This window comes from Hippocampus guttulatus, chromosome 7, assembly GCF_054856545.1.
Source record: "Hippocampus guttulatus isolate MCC_2025c chromosome 7, RoL_Hgut_1.0, whole genome shotgun sequence".
Taxonomy (NCBI): domain Eukaryota; kingdom Metazoa; phylum Chordata; class Actinopteri; order Syngnathiformes; family Syngnathidae; genus Hippocampus; species Hippocampus guttulatus.
The window spans coordinates 4,266,280-4,286,330 of NC_141267.1; the positions used below are offsets into that span (position 1 = coordinate 4,266,280).

A 20,051-nucleotide genomic window follows, 5' to 3' on the forward strand; every position below is an offset into this window, starting at 1 on the left:
GCCCCACTGTGAGTCACAGGCTAAAGGACTCATGGATGAATGAGTTGTTGCTCCCAAAACATTCATTATCTGAACTTTCCCCTGGATGAAATCCATCAGTCCTGTCTCCCGGATTGATACGGCAAACCAGTTGGGACACAGATAAATACACATTCACAATAACACTCGCACACATAACCCTGTTATCACTGCCTTTGTTGGAGCTCAGAAAAATTCCTTGTGAGAAACCTTCATTCATTCATTCCTCCATTCATCCATCCGTTCCATCCATCCATTTTTAACACCGCATATCCCGAAGAGGGTCGTGGCGAGTTGCTGGAGCCTCTCTCACGTGACTTCGGGCCGAAGGCAGACTATAATCTGAACTGGTCGCTAGCCAATCGCAGAGCACACATAGAGACAAAAGACCATTTACACCCACAGCCACACTGTCACTGAGTGGGAAATGACCCCATGCAGCCCACACACAAGTCAGATGAGTGTACCACGACACCATCAGCCATTCATTCATTCATTCATTCATTCATTCATTCATTCATTCATTCATTCATTCATCACCTTGAAACCACTGCAAACCTCTTTACTATAGCAATATAGTAGAAATAAATAGAAGATAACGTGATACTCACATGACATGCTGATGCAAATTCAGGAGACATAATTTCTTTGCTCCTGTCAATCTTTGTAATGCCCCTCTCCCATTGAAGTGTGAACAATTGCCAGTGTTTTTGAAAGTGGCGAAGATTCCTCAGGTTTCGTTCAAGGTTGCAAATGTTCGCCAAACGGTTCCCTGTACTTTTTGTCACAAGGGAATTTTGAACATGTTCAAAAAGAAAAGAAAAAACGCTAAAGCTGTTAGTGAACTTCTGGCGACCATTTGTGACCTTGAGTGTACCCTGACGAGAATGTAACATTCGCTACCTACAAAAACACTGGCACTCATTCGCATCTCAGTGGGATAGAGGCTCAAGATTGCTGTTCCACTCATAGAAGCTGGGAAGGAAGACTGGGATCCAAGGGAACAACCTTGCCTGCGATCTGCTTCAGCCCCCTTCGCACATCTTTGCCATCTTTATGATGGAGTTTGTACCCTGTCTTTTGACAGCATCCGATCCCACCTTGAGTACAACTTGAAACGTCTACACCGTTTACCTCTATTGCTGTGGTGCACAATACTGAGAGCAGTTTCCAATATTTTGGTGACCTCATTTTGCCAGATCATCGCCAATTAGCCATATGGTTTAGTGCATCAATCTCACACCTCATACACAATAATAAATTATATTTGCAATAGAATATTGTTAACTTGAGAACATTTTCACAGTGGGGATTAAAATTCAATATGATTACCCTTTCTATGGCCAATCAATGTATTTTAAGTGTTTTTCATGTAATATACAGTATGTGACTACATTCAAAATGTTTAATTTTCATCAGAATTATATATTTGTTTCTGACAAAAAATGTGTGAACCTCCCTTTTGTTTCCATGTGGGTACTAACTGTTGCACATTCCTTTTTTTTTATTTTTTTTGCAGGGGCTGGATTAAACACTCTCTTTTGGTATTCTGACTTGTCATCTATCATCTCACCACAAATTAGAAAAGGAAAACATTTAATACTTGGACAGCAAAATAGATATATATATATAATAAATTAAAAAAATCAGTATAGAATTATGGCTACACTGAGACAACATCTAAGGACTGGACATCTACTTCAGCCTTCTTATATGTGCAGCAAGAAAATGCAATATATACGTTTGGAGCGTCACAGAAGCACTGGAAAATGGTGGTCCTTTCTATGGCTGGTTCTACTCCTAATGCACACGTGTGCTGCAAAGGGTGAGAAAATGTATGAAAATGATCCTGTGGTCACAACCACCAATGGCAAGCTCCGTGGAATCAAGAAGGAGTTGAACAATGAGATCTTGGGCCCCGTTGTGCAGTTTCTCGGTGTTCCATTTGCAGCTCCACCCACAGGCGAGCACCGCTTTCAGCCACCTGAGCCTTTAGTGCCATGGCCGGATATCCGCAATGCAACACACTTTGCCCCAGTGTGCCCCCAGAACATTGTGGAGGGCCGCCTTCCTGATGTGATGCTTCCAGTCTGGTTCACCAACAGTATTGATGTTGTATCATCATACGTCCAGGACCAGAGTGAGGACTGCCTCTACCTTAACATCTATGTGCCCACGGAAGATGGTGAGTTAGTTAATGGCTAAGGGAACAACGGTTGGAGCGATAGTGGAGAGTGTTAGTGAAATGAATCTGCTACTTGCTTAAGAGTTCAGAGTCGTGTGTTATTGTATCTGTGTGAGTGCAATTTTGTTTCTGTGTGTCTCTGTCTCAGTAGATTGCATGACCTTGAGCATGTTCAATAAGCATGTTTGTAGTCTAGAACGGTGTGAGTCTTTGGACAAAACATTGACATTATTTTTTTTTCCTTCACCATCTCTGTCTCTCTTTTCCATCATCAACAACTTGTTTTATTTTACAACCCAGTCAGCAAAATTGGTCTGGTCCAGCTCTGGGGCAGACACGGCACGTGCACTCGGCCCACATACCTCAATGAATGACGGTCCTGCAGTGGCCCACATCTGGCATTCATGATGTGGGCCGCATTCGGCCCAGATCTGAGCCACATTGTATAACCATATCTGGCCCTACTCCGGCCCTACGCTGGGCCAGAACAGGTTCCTCGTATCAGCCTTAATTCAACTTAAACCTCATCTAAGCCACAGCTTTCAGAGCCATATTTGACCCACATTAAAAAAAAAAAAAAAAAAGTCTGAAAAACGACTGTTATAAAAATATGTTTATTGTCGTAATTTGTGAACCTCACATATAACTGCACATACACTGGAAAAATGCACTTTTCTTTATTTAACAGTGAACACAGAGTCCAAATTGGGATGCAGCTTGCTCTTAAACTGCATTTTTCTATCCATCAAATTGTTGTGCTCTCCGTACCCTCTTTTCTTCTCATCCTCTCTTTCCTGTCGCCATCCCGATCAGGAGCCAGATGTAGCCATCTTTTGATTGTGACATCGATTTCCTGGTCTGAGACCCAAGATGTTAGGCTGTTAGGTCTCACAGCGGCTGTAAGAGCTGTAAGAAAACAAGGATGGACAGTGTGTTAGGAAAACAAACATTTATACATGTCATGACCAATGAATGGTCAGTAAAAATAACCCTTGAAATTTCTTAAACTAGGTGTGATGCTGTGGGGCGAAATATTTGCCACCAACAACTAAACGTGAATAACTTTTAAATAGTGTATACCGAATGTGAAATACATGAATTGAAGTTAAGTGACTCGGATAATAAGATAAGATATCCTTTATTTGTCCCACAATGGGGAAATTCCAATGGATGGATTTGTATATTTTACTCTGAATCATATTGAATAACTGAATCTGAATTGTACAATTTTAATTTGAAAGGATAGATTTTTTTCTTTGAAACTGTATTTGATCCTCACTGAAAATTAAAATGATAATAATAAATAAATAATAAATTCTGTTTATTTTCATATTCAGTCTTACAAATACAAAACTTTTCATTTCAACGTCAGATTTAGTTTTTGAATTGAGGTAATACATTTTAAATTAACTTATGGTCAAGTATGAAGTATCCGGTTTGTCTCGCAGCAAACTGAATCAAAATTAATTCATTGTATTTCAGTGCAGAAAGGGTTCTTTTTTTGGCAGCACCTCTGACTGTTCAATCACCGACATTTTGACTAAACTCATATGCACACGGAAACTGACGCAGCAGGTTCAGGCCCAGCCTGCCTGTGATGTAGCTGAGCGGTTTATTTTCAAAATTCGCGCGCTTCAGTCTCGATTTAGATACAGCAGGTGACAATTTTAGAAAAAACAAATACATGTAAATAACCCTCAAATTGTAGCACAACATATCCCTTTACCACCATAAATAAGTCATATCTGTACTTGGAGCACATAATCCCTCCCTCCCCCAATTTCGGGCGAATGCTAATCGTCATTATTAGCGCCCTTCAAAATTCAGGCTAAACTCTAGACAGAATTGTCTTCGTTTTGTAACTGTCAGTGTACTGTCACAAAGGACAAATGGTTCACACACAGTGAGGGTCCCCGCAGGGCCCTCACCTGATTATTGTTTCAGGAGGGTTGTGGGGCGGCTACTCACATTCCCCTCCGCTCCGGCGGGGCGAGCACTGGGCGCCTCACCTTCCGGTGAGACCCCATCTGCTTCCCCGCCGGCTGGTAGGCATTTAGCCGCGTCAGGGGCCCAAGAGCCCCGGCGTTCCCCCCTCGCGCCACTCAGAGGCATCCCACCATGCGAGGGTCGCGCACTGTTCTTCTTGCTTCTTCTTCTTCTTAATTGGTGGGTGGCAGCTAACGTTTGCGGTGCATCACCACCTACTATATTGGAGTGTAGCAATACATGACTGTTGTATATTAAAGTATGTACGAGGAAAACAAACCACAAAACACGAAAATTAAAAACTTGTACTGGCACCTTCTTTCGCTGACACCATCGACTTCAACATATTCTTTCTTGACCACGTTTAATTTGTGTGTGCGCACTAGCGAGCGTGCACAAGAATTTGTGTGTGTGTGTGTGTGATGAATGGAATTCCGCATAGATCTGCAATTGTAAAACAAGAATGTGTGTAGAAAAAAAATCTGAAACTGCATTTAAGGATGGCTCAATACTGGCTGGCCATACTGTATATGGGCCGGAGTTGTAAATTGATTTCTGGCCCAAATACTTCACTCCACAATTGGCCCACATCTGGTTTGCCAGAGTCAAGCCAGTGCCTCCTTTGCCACTCCTGGGCCGTATTCGGCCCACATGCATTATGCCAGTGCTTACACAAGGCCAGCTGTGCCAGCTTCATGCCGAATGCGGGCCAGATGCCTTTGCTGACTGGGAAGTATACCGATCAGAGGTTATGCCAGCTTTTTGCAGTTTAAATTAGGGCTGCATCTATTGAATATTTTTGGAGCAAGATACTCCACTGAAAGTTGTATAAAATAATCCATTTATTTGCTTGGTTAAAGAACAATTATAAATATAGAAGTGAAAGTACCACATTGACATAAGAATGAACAATAAATGGTTTTATTCTTTAGATCAAAAATTTTACTTAAATTTAAACTGGATAGCAGCAAACTGTATTTTATCCCCTATAGACATTAGAATATGAGTTATTGGTTGAAGTGACGTCAGAACTACAGTAGAGATTTTGCCAGCTAAAACAGTACATTTGAGTAAGCCTGGTTTGTTAACAATTGATCGGTGGAACTGTAACTGTGTGAAGCTGTCAGCATCAGAGTGTGGAGAGTAATTTTTGCCTATTAATATGCCATTGAAGAGTCATCCGATGGCTCTTGCCAGCCTATATCGGCCATTCGCTTAGAAGATAGCTGCTAGCCATGAGACACTAAAGCTAATAACACGCGTCATATTGTCCAATGTCAGCGTAATTAATTAGCAGTTTTTTAGCAACCTTGCTTAGCAATTGAACATGACTGTGGGATGGCAACAGTTTCTGATAGCAAGAGAGGTCAAGTCAGCCACTAACACCACCAGAAACTAACAGGAACAACTTCAGAATAAAAGTGTGACACGCCATTTACTGTGATTTCGTAAGATTTGCTTTTTAAGTTGGCCTTCTCACCTCATTGACAGTGTATTACTGTCATACATAGCATAATTGATTTTTGCGGCTTTTCTGCGGCTGACTTGACTGTCTTCCTGACCGTGCACACCAAATAAATGGGAATCCATCACCCCTAGTTTTAATTTCAAAAATAATATATATTTTTTTAAACGCAGTCACCGATGATGTCAAATAATATATGTACATATAATTATTACAACTAACATACTGTTTTATGTATGTTAGATAAAAGGCACTTAACACAACTTAAATGATGAATAAGGAGGGGTGATGAGCTTTGAGTTGCTGCTATGCCTTACACAATTTTTTTTAACTGTCACAGTCAATTATAAAATGATTCAGTCGTAGAGTTATTGTCGTGCCAGTGTCAATCCGAATGATTGGAATTAGTTACCATGCATATAACTTGACCTTTTTCTCATGAGTGACAAGAATATGCTAGCTAAGAAGCAGTCTCCATGACAAGCTAAGTAGATTGACATAGACTGAAGAGGTTCAAGAAGTTGAAAAGTTTACTCAAAGAGAATCATTGCTCAAAACGACCGCAAAACAGAAATTAAACAACTATTAAAACAGTAACAGCCCACTTAACAGAACCAGCTTCTCTGCTCAATCATCCACTTGGCTCCAGACGTTGATCACATGAGTGAGCATGGCACTGAAACCCTTGGGAAACCCGGGCAAAATTACACTTTCAGAACTTCTCTGCTTTAAATGTGTCCACTTAATTCACAACAGTTTCCACCGGATATCGATTTTGTTCATTTTTCAAATTCCCAGTCCTTCCGCCATTCTTTCATGGAACAAAAAAAAGGCAAAAGGCTAAACGTGCAGAGTAAATACTGGGATGCTGGCTGAACTGAGGTCTAGTCTTTGACCAAAGCCACACCCCTCATGTGACCCTGCACTGAAAGAACAGGCACAGTCAACAGCTACAGAATGTGACAATTTAGCCACGGCTATTACATCGCAAGCAAGACTCAATTCATGATGGAGTGTTGTGTTGTTACCAGAGGTGGGCACTTCACAACATGTTACTCCGTCATTCATCATCTGTCAGCAGCCTGGTTACCCGTCCGTCATCGTCAGTCTGTCATTTTTTTCAAGATGAACACAACTGTTATCACTTGGTCACTCCATCAGTCTGTCATGTTATTTTACTTCTTCTGTCACTGCTTCCGTTGGTAAATTTCACCGGTTCACCACTCCATCAGTCAATGAGTCCGTCACAAGAAGCAAAACAAAAAACAAACAAACAAAAAAAACACGTCATAGTCCAACAGATGAAAAAGCCAATGTCATTACTAGAGCTGCAAGCAGCTATAACGCGCCCTCGCAACATTGGGGTACTTGCAGGTTGGGATAGTGGCACATGAGAATTGTTTGAAAATTAAGTACATCAGATTAAAAGCTATTGTAATTTAAAAAAAAACCTCGATACAAGGCCACAAATGAGGCAAAATTTGAAAGGTAATTAAAAGTGGCCAACTTCCTTTTGAGTTTTGAGTCAGACTCCAGAGAATTGTTTCAGGGCTCGGGATATTACGTGTGCCTGAAACATTTGGTAGATCTTGGTAAAATTTTCAACAAGGGCTGTTTCGTAGAAACATTTGTAGATGGTGCAAGCCAATTTTTCACCAAAAAATGAACTCATAAAATGGTGATTATTTTGGCCAAGCGTGTTGTGTGTGCCAAGTTTCATATGTGAAGTGATACCATCTAATTCCGCCTCCTTAGCCAATCACAGCCGGTCATCAGAGTCCCTGCAGAGATCCGATTGAAAACAAGAGCATTCTCTATCACACATACTGTATATCGTCAATGGGTCTTGAAAAAACTCCCGCGAACAAACACACGAGTCCAGCAAGAAATGTTTCTGTCAGTCGTCAGCAAACTGGGCAACCGTTGGTTGCTGAGAGGTCAGTCGGTACTTGACTCGGTTAGTGACGATTACAACTGATGGACGAAAACCCATTTCCCGTCAGTGCTTAGTCCTGTCCTGTCATTCATCAATTGTCGTCAAAAAGAGCACGGATTAGTGATGGACTGACAAACCTTCTGTCAGAACTGATGGAATGCCCACCTCTGGCTGTAACCCTGTTTTTTTCTTGAAAGCTGTCCAAATCCCTCTTTTTAACTTTTGTTGCTAATCTCATTTAAATAATGCAGCCAAGGAAACTGTGGCTGCTTGGGTGCCCTGTTCAGCTGCGGCGTGTCCTTGTGTGTACATGGCAAATGATTGACAACACCTCTCAGTCATGCCTTCTGTCTGAACAGTCTCTGAAGGACAATTCTTGTTGTTTTTCAATTATAATTACAATATAATTTGAGACATAAAATGGGGGATGATTTTTCCCAAGATCATTTTTAAATATTCAAGAAGCAGATTTTTAACATGACGAAAAGTGTTTTGTTAACTGCAGACTGCTCGTTTTCCGTCAATTTTTAGAAACACCTCTGTACTGCAAACAACCTTTAGAAAGTGTCTCATCAATCATGGATTTTTGACAGGAAAATAGACTAGAAAAATCCTGGCTTCCAAAGAACCCGAGTAACACCTGTTAAATAGCTTTTCTAGCATTCACCAATAGTTGGTCTCCTGCACCACCTTCCGACTGTGCAGGCATTTCCAGCTCTGGTCCTCTGTCCTGCCTGTTTTCCATCTCTCCCTGCTGTAACAAACCTGATTCAAAGGATCAGCTCATCAGCGAGCTCTGAAGAAGCATAAGAACGATCCTCATCATTTGACTCATGTGTGTTGCAGCAGAGTCAGAATAAAACAGGCAGGACAGCGGCCCCCGAGGATTGAATTTGGACACCCCTGGTTAGAGCTACTCCACGAACACAGTCCCTTAGCCATGGCTGTACTTCATAAACAAGGTTAACTGAACGGTCCTCTCATCAGATGCTGTTATTCATTTTCCCCACATTAATTTTTCATATGACAATCTCATTAAATACCTTTGTGTGTGTGTGTGTGTGTGTGTGTGTGTGTCTCTGTGTGTGTGTGCATGCCAACACTTCTGCAATGTGTGTCCAGGGGGCCACGTTATTTTTTTAGTCTTCTATTCATTTTACAGTCAAAAGAATATCCAAGGAATGTGCAAGAAAACCGGGCAAGAAAATATGTAGGAAAGGAGGTATGTATTTTTACATGCACAACAATGTAGAAATAAAGAAATAGAGAGAGGAAGAAAGAAAAAAATGAAATAAAGGAAAGGACATAAAAATTGAAATATGTGGTGCAGCAGAAAGCTATTCAAGTGAAGCTTATTTTTAGCGTCACTGTGTTCACAATGGTATAATCTATGCAGGGCTGAGCCTCACTGCACAACCCACCCCACCCCCGCGCATGTAAAGAGTAAAAGAAAAAAAAGCCCACATTATAGAGTTTTTCATTTTAATTCCCTGGCCCGTGCTTTAAATTGATATTCATTTTCATCCAATAGTGTCATCAGTAAAATTAAGGAGACTGATTTTTCACTCAAAAATGCTCTTTCTGTATTTTTTTGATTCGGAAAATTTAACTAGGTTACACTTTCAATTAAATCCATTTGGGAGGAGTTAGTGAATAACTAATCTTGGAACATCCATTTTACTTCTGCCGTATGGATGCGCCTGGCTCTCTCCACCCACATCTTGGTGTGATGTCATTGGAGGAACTGGACACAATTTTTACATTTTAAATCACTGAACATACATCGCTTATAATGTCCGAAAACTGCGCTCCTTCATCACCAAAATTTCTGTGGACATTTCTATTCATCAGTACTTAAGCCTCTGAAAATATCAGCGATAAGCCTCTACATGCACTCACTTATAAGAAAATTAGGAAAAGAGGAGTTAACCTTCAGTTTCTCTCATTCCAGATCTGTTTTTGTTTTAGGAATAATAATGATGAGATTCATAAAAAGCCTGTCAAGTCACCCAAGGATGCTTACACACTGAAAAAAGAAAAAAAAGGCTCGCATTGTACCTCAGGGGCATCCACTTGATAATGCTTGTTGGTTGGCTGAGAAAAAACATTGCATTCTAGCTGCCCGTTGGCTAGCCACAGCCATCAGAATGTCATGTGTGCACACCCCACACTGATTCTTGGCCGTCCACAGTCATGAGGTCGTCACCGGGCATAAAGCGACAGCCCAGACGTTGTGACATGGGTTGTACAGCTTTGAATACAGGGATGCAGGAGCCATTGTCTGTGCCAAGGGTTGGCACGGCACCCCGGGCTCCACATCTGCCAGACCTGTTCTGCCGTCTGCCGACCAGATCAGTCTAGCTATGCACTGTGTTCGCTGACAGGATGAGCTGCCACGGGTCTTTAAAAAAACCTTGGGCATTGCTAACTGTTTCAAAATTAGGATCGATTATCAACAGGATTATGTGATCAAGTGTGTCAATGGCTTGTACACATATATCAGTGCAGAGTTAAAAAACATTGGACTTGCGAGTGAAATCGCGATAATTGCGGACTTCAGAGGTATGTGGGATATACCCCCAGCGATAGCCAGACCACCGGGCTCTCCGTGGATTGTTGTCGGGACTAGGAGGCGGCGCAGAGAGCGGAGACAAAAGCGGGGGTGCATGGCGGGCCTGCTAGCGAGGCTAAGGAAGCAGCCGCTCAGACCAGCGCTGCCAAGCATCTTCCTGACAAATGGCAGATCTATCGTCAACAAAATTGCCGAGATGGAGCTGCTGTTGTCAGACAATCGCTACAGACTGTAGCGTGTCTGTAATAACAGAGACATGGCTACATTCACTCATACCGGATGAGGTAATTCAGCTATCGTGTCGAACCACACACCGCTTTGATAGAAACGACAGCTCCGGAAAGAAGCGAGGAGGGGGCCTTTGCGTCTTTGTTCATCAAGGCTGGTGTACAAACAGTAGAGGAACAAATACTTATTGTTCGCCCGATCTAGAGATGATGACGGTAATCTGTAGGCCATTCTATCTACCGAGAGAGCTAACCGCAGTGCTAATTACAGCCGTGTATATACCCCCCACTGCTAACGTGAACACAGCTCTGTCCAAACTTCACAACACAATATCCGGACAGCAGATGCAGTATCCTGAGGGTGCCATTATTGTGGCTGGGGACTTTAATCAGGCTTGTTTAAAAACCGTTTTCCCAAAGTTTGCACAATATGTAAAGGGCCCCACCATGGGCAGTAACACACTGGACAGGATCTATTCCAACCTAAAGAGTGCATACAGGACAATACCCCTTCCTCATCTGGGGATGTCTGATCACATCTCACTATTCAGTGTGCCAGCATATAGACCCATCAGAATAAGAACCAAACCAGTCAGGAAATCTGTCAAAACCTGGCCCGCAGATGCACTCAGCCAGCTCCAGGACTGTTTTGAAAATACGGACCCGACGGATTTTTGATCACTTGGACCGAAATGAATGCACTGAGACTGTTTTATTTCACATTAAGACCTGCACTGACAATGTCACAGTGTATAAACAGATCAAAGTGTTCAAAAATGTAAAACCATGGATGACGGGGGAAGTGTGGACGCTGCTCAGGGCCCGAGATTCTGCGTTCAGGGCTGGAGAATTGGAGCTGTATGCCGTGGTCAGGGCAAACCTGAAAAGAGGGATCAAACAAGCCAAAAGGAGCTATAAAGAAAAGGTAGAGAAACAACTGGCGGACAAAAATGCAAGGCAAGTGTGGCGGGGCTTACAAAACATAACAAATTACAAGGGCAGTTCACCAGAGGTAAGCATAGATGCCTTGCTGGCGGAGGAATTGAACATCTTCACCCGCTTTGACGCAGAAAGGTCTCACTCTGCCCCTCTGGCTACACATCAAATCAGCACGCAGTCGCTACAGCTGAAGGAGCATGAGGTGAGAGCAGTCCTGAAAGCCGTGAACCCGCATAAAGCCACAGGACCGGACGGAGTACAGGGGAAAGTGCTGAAGGCCTGTGCGGACCAACTGACAGGGATCCTAACACAGATCTTCAACTCCTCCCAGGCACAGGCCACCGTCCCATCATGCCTGAAAGCAGCCACCAACATACCTGTCCCCAAGAAACATACCATCAGCAGCCTGACTGATTACAGACCAGTGGCACTGACCCCAATGGTCATGAAATGTCTTGAGAGGCTAGTTCTTCGCCACCTAAAATCACGCCTCCAACAGAACTTAGACCAGCATCAGTTTGCCTATAGACAAACTAGATCAACAGCTGATGCCATCTCCACCTTTGTTCACGCTGCCGCGAGCCATGGAAAGAAGCAAGGAAGCTATGTCAGGGTGCTTTTTGTGCATTTTAGTTCAGCATTCAATACTATCCTGACTGACATTCTCATCACAAAGTTGAAGGACCTGGACTACCCATCCCCCACCTGCAAATGGATCAGAAGCTTTCTGACAGATCGACCACAGACTGTGAGGGTAGTGCCCCACACATCCTCCACACTGACACTCAGCACGCCCCCCACCCTAGGGCTGTGTGCTGAGCCCCTTCCTGTCACATGACTGTACCCCCATGTATGACTCAAATGTCAGAGTGAAATTTGCCGATGACACGACATTGGTGGGTCTCATTTCCGATGGCAATGAGACGGCGTAGAGGGAGGAGGTACAGAGACTCGTAGGCGGGTGTTCACCAAACAACTTGCTACTGAACACCAGCAAAACAAAGGAGATGGTGATGGACTGGAGGAGGAAGAGAGCAGACCCCTCCCCACGATAGATTGGCGGTGTCTGTGTGGAGAAGGTCTCGACGTTCAAGTTCCTGGGTGTGCATGTGGCGGATGATCTCAAATGGCACACCAACACGGATGCTTTCGTCGGGAAAGCGCAACAGAGGCTGCACTTCTTAAGATTGCTGAACAAATGCCAGACGGGGGCACACCTGCGACACACATTCTACCGCTCCACAGTGGAGAGCGTATTGGCGTACGGCATCACAGCGTGGTATGCCGGCTGCACAGCCAAGGACAGGAATGCTCTGCAAGGAGTCAGAAAGGCGGCACAAAAAATCATCGGCTACCCCCTGCCATCCCTGGATGACATCGCGAACTCAAGGGGGCTACAAAGGGCAAAGAAAATCCTGACTGATCCATCCCACACTGGCAGGTGCCTCTTTAACCTCCTGCCCTCGGGCAGGAAATATAGAGTCATGAGAAGGACCAACAGACACAGAAACACTTTCTATCCCTGGGCAGTCAGGCTGTTGAATCTTAATTCTTAAATCGTGTGCATGTGAATGTGTAGGTCCACAGGAGTGCAATTTTTACTATATACAGTACCTCATGATATCACCGACTGTACCTTCAATTAGGTCCGAAATAGTCCACATACTGTCATGTTAATGCCTGATTCGTATAATTTTGGAAGACAACTTTGACTGTATCTTAATTTGTGCCGAATATTTTACATATTCTCATGTCAATGCCTGATTCATACAAATTCATATATTTTGCAAGAACAATCTACTTTAAACCTTCCTTGAACAGTGTATAGTCACAATTTTTAAAAATCCATTCCATAACATTGAATCTCAGTTTTTAAACGTGTGTATGTGATTGTGTGTAAGTCTAGGGGAGTGCAATGTATTTATATACTTTTTTTATATTTCACGATACACTAGGGGGTGGAGTTCTCCTGCAAATTCATTCATTCATTCATCTGCACATCCCTACTCAAGTCTTGTACAGTGAAAATATCAAATATTTTGGATTTAGCTTCACATTGGCGCTAACGTACTAAAAACCAAAATATTGTGGTGACTCCTTTGTTATTTTCAGATGTTGAAGTGGGCATAAGTAGGGATGCACATCTAAATTTTTGTCAGAAATGGTCATGATTATCGGACACTCGGAGATGTGAAGCGTTTTTACACCTGCACAATCAGTGGTGACAGTCATCTGCTGGAGCCTAGCCATCCTTGATTAAAGTAACCCATTTTATACCAAACTCAGACCAAAATACTTCCTCTTTGAGGTCAAAATTACAGGAATGATCACTGCAAATTACACCCGTCTCCTTGGTCCATCTCAGTTGGGGTTTTTTTTGTTTTGTTTTGTTTCGCTTGATACTCCCAGTAACATGAGAAAATGACACCCGGCAAATAAGTCAAGAGTGGCGTACAGTTCGCCTTGTCCCGATGTTGATGTCATCCAAAATGGGTTTTGCTAAAACTGCTGAATACAGTCAGAAAACAAGCAAAAAATTATTACTGGATTATTTTGAAGGGCAATTTTTTACTTTTTATTCATTTATTCATTCAGTCATTTTTCCGAACCGCTTCATCCTGATTAGGGTCGCGTGGGGTGCTGGAGCCTATCTCAGCTGTCTTCGGGCAGTAAGCGGGGGATACCCCGAATTGGTTGACAGCCAATCGCAGCGCACACAGAGACGAACAACCATCCACGCCCACACTCACACCTCGGGACAATTTAAAGTGTTCAATCAGCCTGCCATACATGTTTTTGGAATGTGGGAGGAAACCGGAGTACCCGGAGAAAACCCACGCAGGCCCGGGGAGAACATGCAAACTCCACACAGGGAGGCCGGAGCTGGAATTGAAGTCGACATGCTAACACTGGACTTCCGGGCCTCCACTTTTTACTTTTTACACAAATTTTAAATACAGAACTATTACATAGGTGTGAATGTTCAGCAAATTAAAGAGTTCCTTTGTGTGTTTGTATGTTTGAGAGTCGAATAATGTTTTGAGAACGAACCAAATAATGTTTTGGATCCCCAAAATGCAAACAGCAAGAATGTTTATTTGCAAAAACACAAAACCGACAAAGTCCAAAGAGAAATCTAGAAATCAACACTTGAGCATGAACAGCAAAGAAGGTCAATAGTCCGACAAGGGACTAGTCAGATTGGAAGGCCTTAAATACATGGAAAGGCTTGATTGGAAACAAGGAACAGGTGCCCCTGCAGGAGAGAGACACCCTTCACTCCATCTGGAGCTGAAACCAAACAAACACACACAAAACAAGACAGTACCCCCCGCCCTCCAGGCCCCTCAACGGACGCCCCCTGGTGGACTACCTGGCTTGGATGGATGCACTGCATGGAAATTATGGAGGAGTGACAGATCCAGAATGATCCAGACATTAATGTGAACCGACTTGTGTCAGACGAGACGAGGGTGTTGTGGGCGTATTCAACCCATGGAATCTGACTGGCCCATGTAGAAGGCTGATGAAGGCAGACACACCTGAGAACCGTCTCCAGGTCTTGGCTGACCCTTTCACTTTGTCAATGACTGCGGGTGATATCCTGATGAGAGGGTGAGGCACCAGATTGGAACAAATGTCTCTTGGGATACCATGGAGTCGCAACCCAAGACGTATGAGCAGCTGAGCGGTCTCTAATGAGGGCAGAAATGAGCCATTTTGGAAAATCGGTCCACAATGGTAAGTGGACCTAATTTCCCTTGAGACACAGGAACTTCTGTAACAAAATAAAAAGGAATATGCAACCATGGGCGAGATGGTCCAGACAACAGCCGAAGCAGCATTAAATTTTACCACACGCACAGGCTGAGCAAGTCCCAACAAAGTCCATAGCATCCTTCTTGAAATCGGGCCACCAGAAGCATTGATTCATAATGGCTATAGTCCGGTTTACTCCAGGATGGCATGCCACTTTAGAAGCACGCCCCCATTGTAACACCTCAGATGGGAAAACCGCTGGAACAAATAAGTAGCCCTCGGGACATCCCTCAGGAACAGATGTTTCTTTCAGGGCCTCTGTGATCCTCTGCACGATCTCCCAGCGAAGCATCCTCACTGGTGTGCCCTGCGATTGGCTGGCAACCAATTCAGGGTGTACTCAGCCCGCCCATGACCCTCGTGAAGATAAGTGAATTAGAAAATGGATGGATGGGTGGATGGATGAATGGTTAGCTCAGGGGTGTCCAAAGTCGGTCCTGGAGGGCCGCTGTCCTGCCTGTTTTCCAGCTCTCCCAGGAGCAACACACCTGATTCACATCATCAGGATTGTTCTAATGCTGCTCCAGAGCTGGTTGATGAGCTGATCATTTGAATCAGGTGTGTCACAGCTGGGAGAGCTGGAAAACAGGCAGGACAGCGGCCCTCCAGGACCGACTTTGGACACCCCTGGGTTAGATGGATGAAATTCATTCATGCAATCTCCCATCACCAAAAACAACCCCCCCCCCCCAAAAAAAAAACAAGATGTGGCAAGTGAGCTTTGCATCGACGTACGCCTGTCCTATAAAGCGCTTTTCACACTGTGCTTCGCACTGTGCAGCGCACCGTCGACGAGTTCATTATTTATGTGGTGAGGTCCTGCACCGCAGAATGGAGCGTTGCTTGGTGGCACTGCACAGCAAGAGGACGTCTGCAGTATGGCGCCTTGAATTAAAAAATGTATTCAACAGCGACATCGACATGATATCAGGCAAACATCTCCAATAGAAAAGGGGCTGGCAGAGAGGTATAGTGCTATTTGGGCATAATTATTTACAGGTAATGGCATAAGGACCAACAGAGGAAACCAATTGCAAACTTTGGGACAGAATAGAAATGACTGACAGTGATGTCTTTAAGAAGAAAGTAGCACCTACACAGGACAGTAAATATCCCCATCCCCGGAATTCTATGAAAAGGAATATCCTTCACCCGTAATAAAAACCGATGCATTAACATTTTGACTACGATATTACGTGTTAGCGGAACTTGCGTAAGTGGAAATTCCACTACCTGTAACCCGGATGCAGGCGTAATGCCGCGGGAGCTTAAATACACGCAACGCCCACCCGATGCGACGGAAAAGTCACAACGCTGAGAAGTTTTCACTTCACGTTTTTCGATCATCAGATTCTAAACGACGACGTGTCAGTGAGTTTTTATTGCCGTGCGTTTTACTGTAATTGTGAATGATTTTAACTTTATTCACTTACGTCCTGTAGAACGCGGCACAAGCTTAAAAGCAGCACCCACTCGACACGACCGAAGAAACGTGTTCGCTTCGCCATTTTCATTCATCAGATTCGAAACGAAGATGTGTAAGTGACTTTTTATTGGCGTGCGTTTTACTGTAATTGCGAAAGATTTTAACTTTATTCACTTACGTCATGTAGATCATGGCATCGAAACGTAGAAGAACTGTAATGACTGGAGCGGAGCGAGTGAAATGCATCCGTTTGAGCGAGGCTGGACACAAAGTTAAAAACATCCAGCAGACACTTGGAGCCGGAAAGACACAAATCTACGAAACTTTAAAAAACAAGGCAGCGATTCAACTCCTGATGACAAGCCACCATCCAGCAAGGAAGCAATGCAAATGGCAACAAAAATCCTTCAGTATGCACAAGAATTACCAGACATCGGTGATCAACGGGACAGTTCCTTGCAACTAGCAAGAAAACTGTATGACACGCAGGCAAACATTGTCATAAACCAAAGAATGCATCCAACAAAACAATCCAAAATAGACACATTTTTTTCCCAAGACAGAAAAAAATAAACATTAAAATACTGTATGTATTTTACTGTTGTAATTTTTTTTGGATACACCTGTATTGCAGTTTTTGTGATATCAACAGTTTTTGGACAGTATATTTTTGTATTTTATTGATTGTGTTGTTACACGTGCATTTTGTCAACATACTTGCAGGTTCATAAAGGACATGTACCATGCTCATTTCCCAAATGAGGAATTTCTGTTATCAGGACAAATTGGAAAGCGCAAACCCGAGTCCGTACTAGAGAATATTTACTGTTGTGATGTGTCGTTCACGAACGAACCGGCTCTAAGAGCCGGCTCCTAAAAGTGAGCCACTCTTAAAAGGAGCTGACTTTTTTTTCTCCTGTCCCCCCCCCCCCCCCCCCCTTCGGTTAAAGCCGCATGTGATTGGTCAAGATCCGTGGTAGAAGAGGGAGGGGAGGGTTACACACACACACACACACACACACACACACACGCTGCAGTGAAGAGAATGGGGAGGATTTAGAGACACACAGCAGCACACTGTGAGCAGCACACGAACAGGAGAGACAGGGAGACGAGAGAGGGCTCGATAGCACGACAGAGAAAAAAACAACACAGTGGAAAGTGGAAAAGTGAGAAAATGTATAGGAAACGCAGTGAAATTTGGACTCATTTCAACTTAATTCATAGTTCAAAGGCAGCGTGTAGACTGTGCAAGGTTAAAATATCCAATATCAAATTTTAATTTATAATTTGTTGTGTTGTAATCAAAGCTTACTTATGTTGTTTGACTGTAAATAGTTAAAATATATACATACACAATCAGAGATCGGAACTTTTTGTTGACCTTGTTTTGACATGGTCTTTGTTTTTGTACTTTGTCATTTATTTTTTGGAGCACTCCATGTTGTACACCATGTTGAGTATGTTCAGAAGAATATAAATAAAGCCATATAAATAATAAATATTTTATGTAATGTATATTTTTTACATTCGTAATTCATTTTACATATAATTTTACATTATTTTTGGGAGTGAATTAATGTAAGCAACAAAAAATTGAGGAGCCATTTAGGAGCCGAAAGAGATGTCTCTTTTTACTGAGCCGAGCAAAAAGAACCGGCTCTCTAAAAAGAGCCGGAATTCCCATCACTACTACACAGCCTGAATTATGAGATGGCCTTGGTGGAAATGCCGCTTGCTGGTGTACATTTTCTACTTTGTAAAAACATAGCCAGAGCTTTTTTTTGCAATAGTGAAAGGTACCTCTTGTTGAGGTGTGGTCTACTTCTTGTCTTGGGCAGCAAAAGTCTCAAACTTTACTCCGGATTAGGCTGTTGTAGACGTGTGTTATCCACAATTTTATGGGAAGCATCAGCCCTCAGGGCACCATCAGCTTTCCACACTCCCACACAACCGTGAGTGAGTGGAGTGAGAAAAGGGCTGAGAGAACCTTGGCTCGCCACGAATGTGCCATCGGCCCACTGGAACTAGGGGCCATTGTGTCACGGTCGTCTGCCTTATTAAGGACCTCTTCAGGCTTCCGCGCGAAAGTTGCTGGCCTGCTAGAACAAGGGACGTGCATCGAGCTCACCTGCTCTCTCTCTCTCTACACACATATATATATATAAATAAAAAAAAATCCTCGTCTCACCCCCCCTCGGGTGGTGTCCGTCCCTCATTCAGCTCAGGTCCTCGACCAGAGGCCAGGAAGCTTGAGGGTTCTGCGCAGTATCCTTGCTGTTCCCAGCACTGCACATTTCTGGACTGAGATGTCCGATGTTGTTCCCGGGATCTGTTGCAACCGCTCATCTAGTTTGGGGGTCACTGCCCCAAGTGCTCCGATCACCACAGGCACGACTGTCACCTTAACCTTCCAGACTCTCTCCAGCTCCTCTCTGAGCCCTTGGTATTTCTCGAGTTTTTCGTGTTCCTTCTTTCTGATGTTTCCGTCATTTGGGACCACTACATCCACTACAGCGGCTTTCCTCTGCCCTTTATCTATGATCACGATATCTGGTTGGTTCGCCATTACCATCTTGTCAGTCTGGATCTGGAAGTCCCACAGGATCTTCGCTCGGTCATTCTCCACCACCTTCGGAGGTGTTTCCCATGTTGACCTTGGGGTTTCCAGTCCATACTCCGCACAGATGTTTCGGCAGACTATGCCAGCCACCTGGTAATGGTGTTCCATGAAGGCATGTGGTATATCTGGGCCTCAATGGCTCTGGTGCTCAGGGCCTGCTCCTGAGCAGCCAGGATGAGTGCCTCTGTGCTGTCCTTCAGGCCAGCCCTCTTTAGCCACTGATAGGACTTCTTGAGATCAGCCACTTCAGTTATGGTCCGGTGGTACATCCTGTGTAGGGGCTTGTCCTCCCATGATGGTCCCTCTTCCAGCGCCTCATCCTCTGTTCCCCATTATCTGAGGCATTCTCTGAGTACGTTATCCGCTGGAGCCTTGTCCTTGATGTATTCATGGAGCTTGGATGTTTCATCCTGGACAGTGGCTCTCACACTCACTAGTCCCCGGCCTCCTTCCTTTCGGCTTGCATACAGTCTTAGGGTGCTGGATTTGGGATGAAACCCTCCATGCATGGTTCGGAGCTTTCGGGTCTGAACATCTGAAGTCTGAATCTCTTTCTTTGGCCTGCAGTTTGAGGTTGCCATTGGCTTGTGGTATACCGAGATACTCGTAGCTGTCCTCAATGTCTGTTATTGTTCCTTCAGGGAGTGAGACCCCTTCAGTGTGGACTACCTTGCCTCTCTTAGTCACCATCCAACGACATTTCTCAAGCCCGAATGACATCCCGATGTCACTGCTGTAGATCCTGGTTGTGTGGATCAGGGATGATATGTCCCTTTCACTCTTAGAATACAGCTTTATTTCATCCATGTAGAGGAGGTGACTGATCGTTGCTCCATTTCTGAGGCAGTATCCATA

The 20,051-nt window shown here is 43.8% G+C and overlaps 1 protein-coding gene and 1 long non-coding RNA gene across 3 annotated transcripts in view; both read left to right on the forward strand.

The window, feature by feature from the left end:
• Window positions 1–20,051, forward strand: part of nlgn1 (neuroligin 1) — a 107,868-nt gene that overhangs the window by 12,052 nt on the left and 75,765 nt on the right. For both annotated transcript variants that reach the window (XM_086114764.1, XM_086114765.1), the window contains exon 2: window positions 1,538–2,203. In XM_086114764.1, the coding sequence (XP_085970890.1) occupies window positions 1,678–2,203 (526 nt within the window). In that variant the 5' untranslated portion in view covers window positions 1,538–1,677. The remainder of the gene's footprint in view (window positions 1–1,537; window positions 2,204–20,051) is intronic.
• Window positions 15,868–18,077, forward strand: LOC147202017 (uncharacterized). Its single transcript, XR_015101305.1, has 2 exons — window positions 15,868–16,685; window positions 16,761–18,077. It is a non-coding gene; the product is annotated as an uncharacterized LOC147202017 (long non-coding RNA).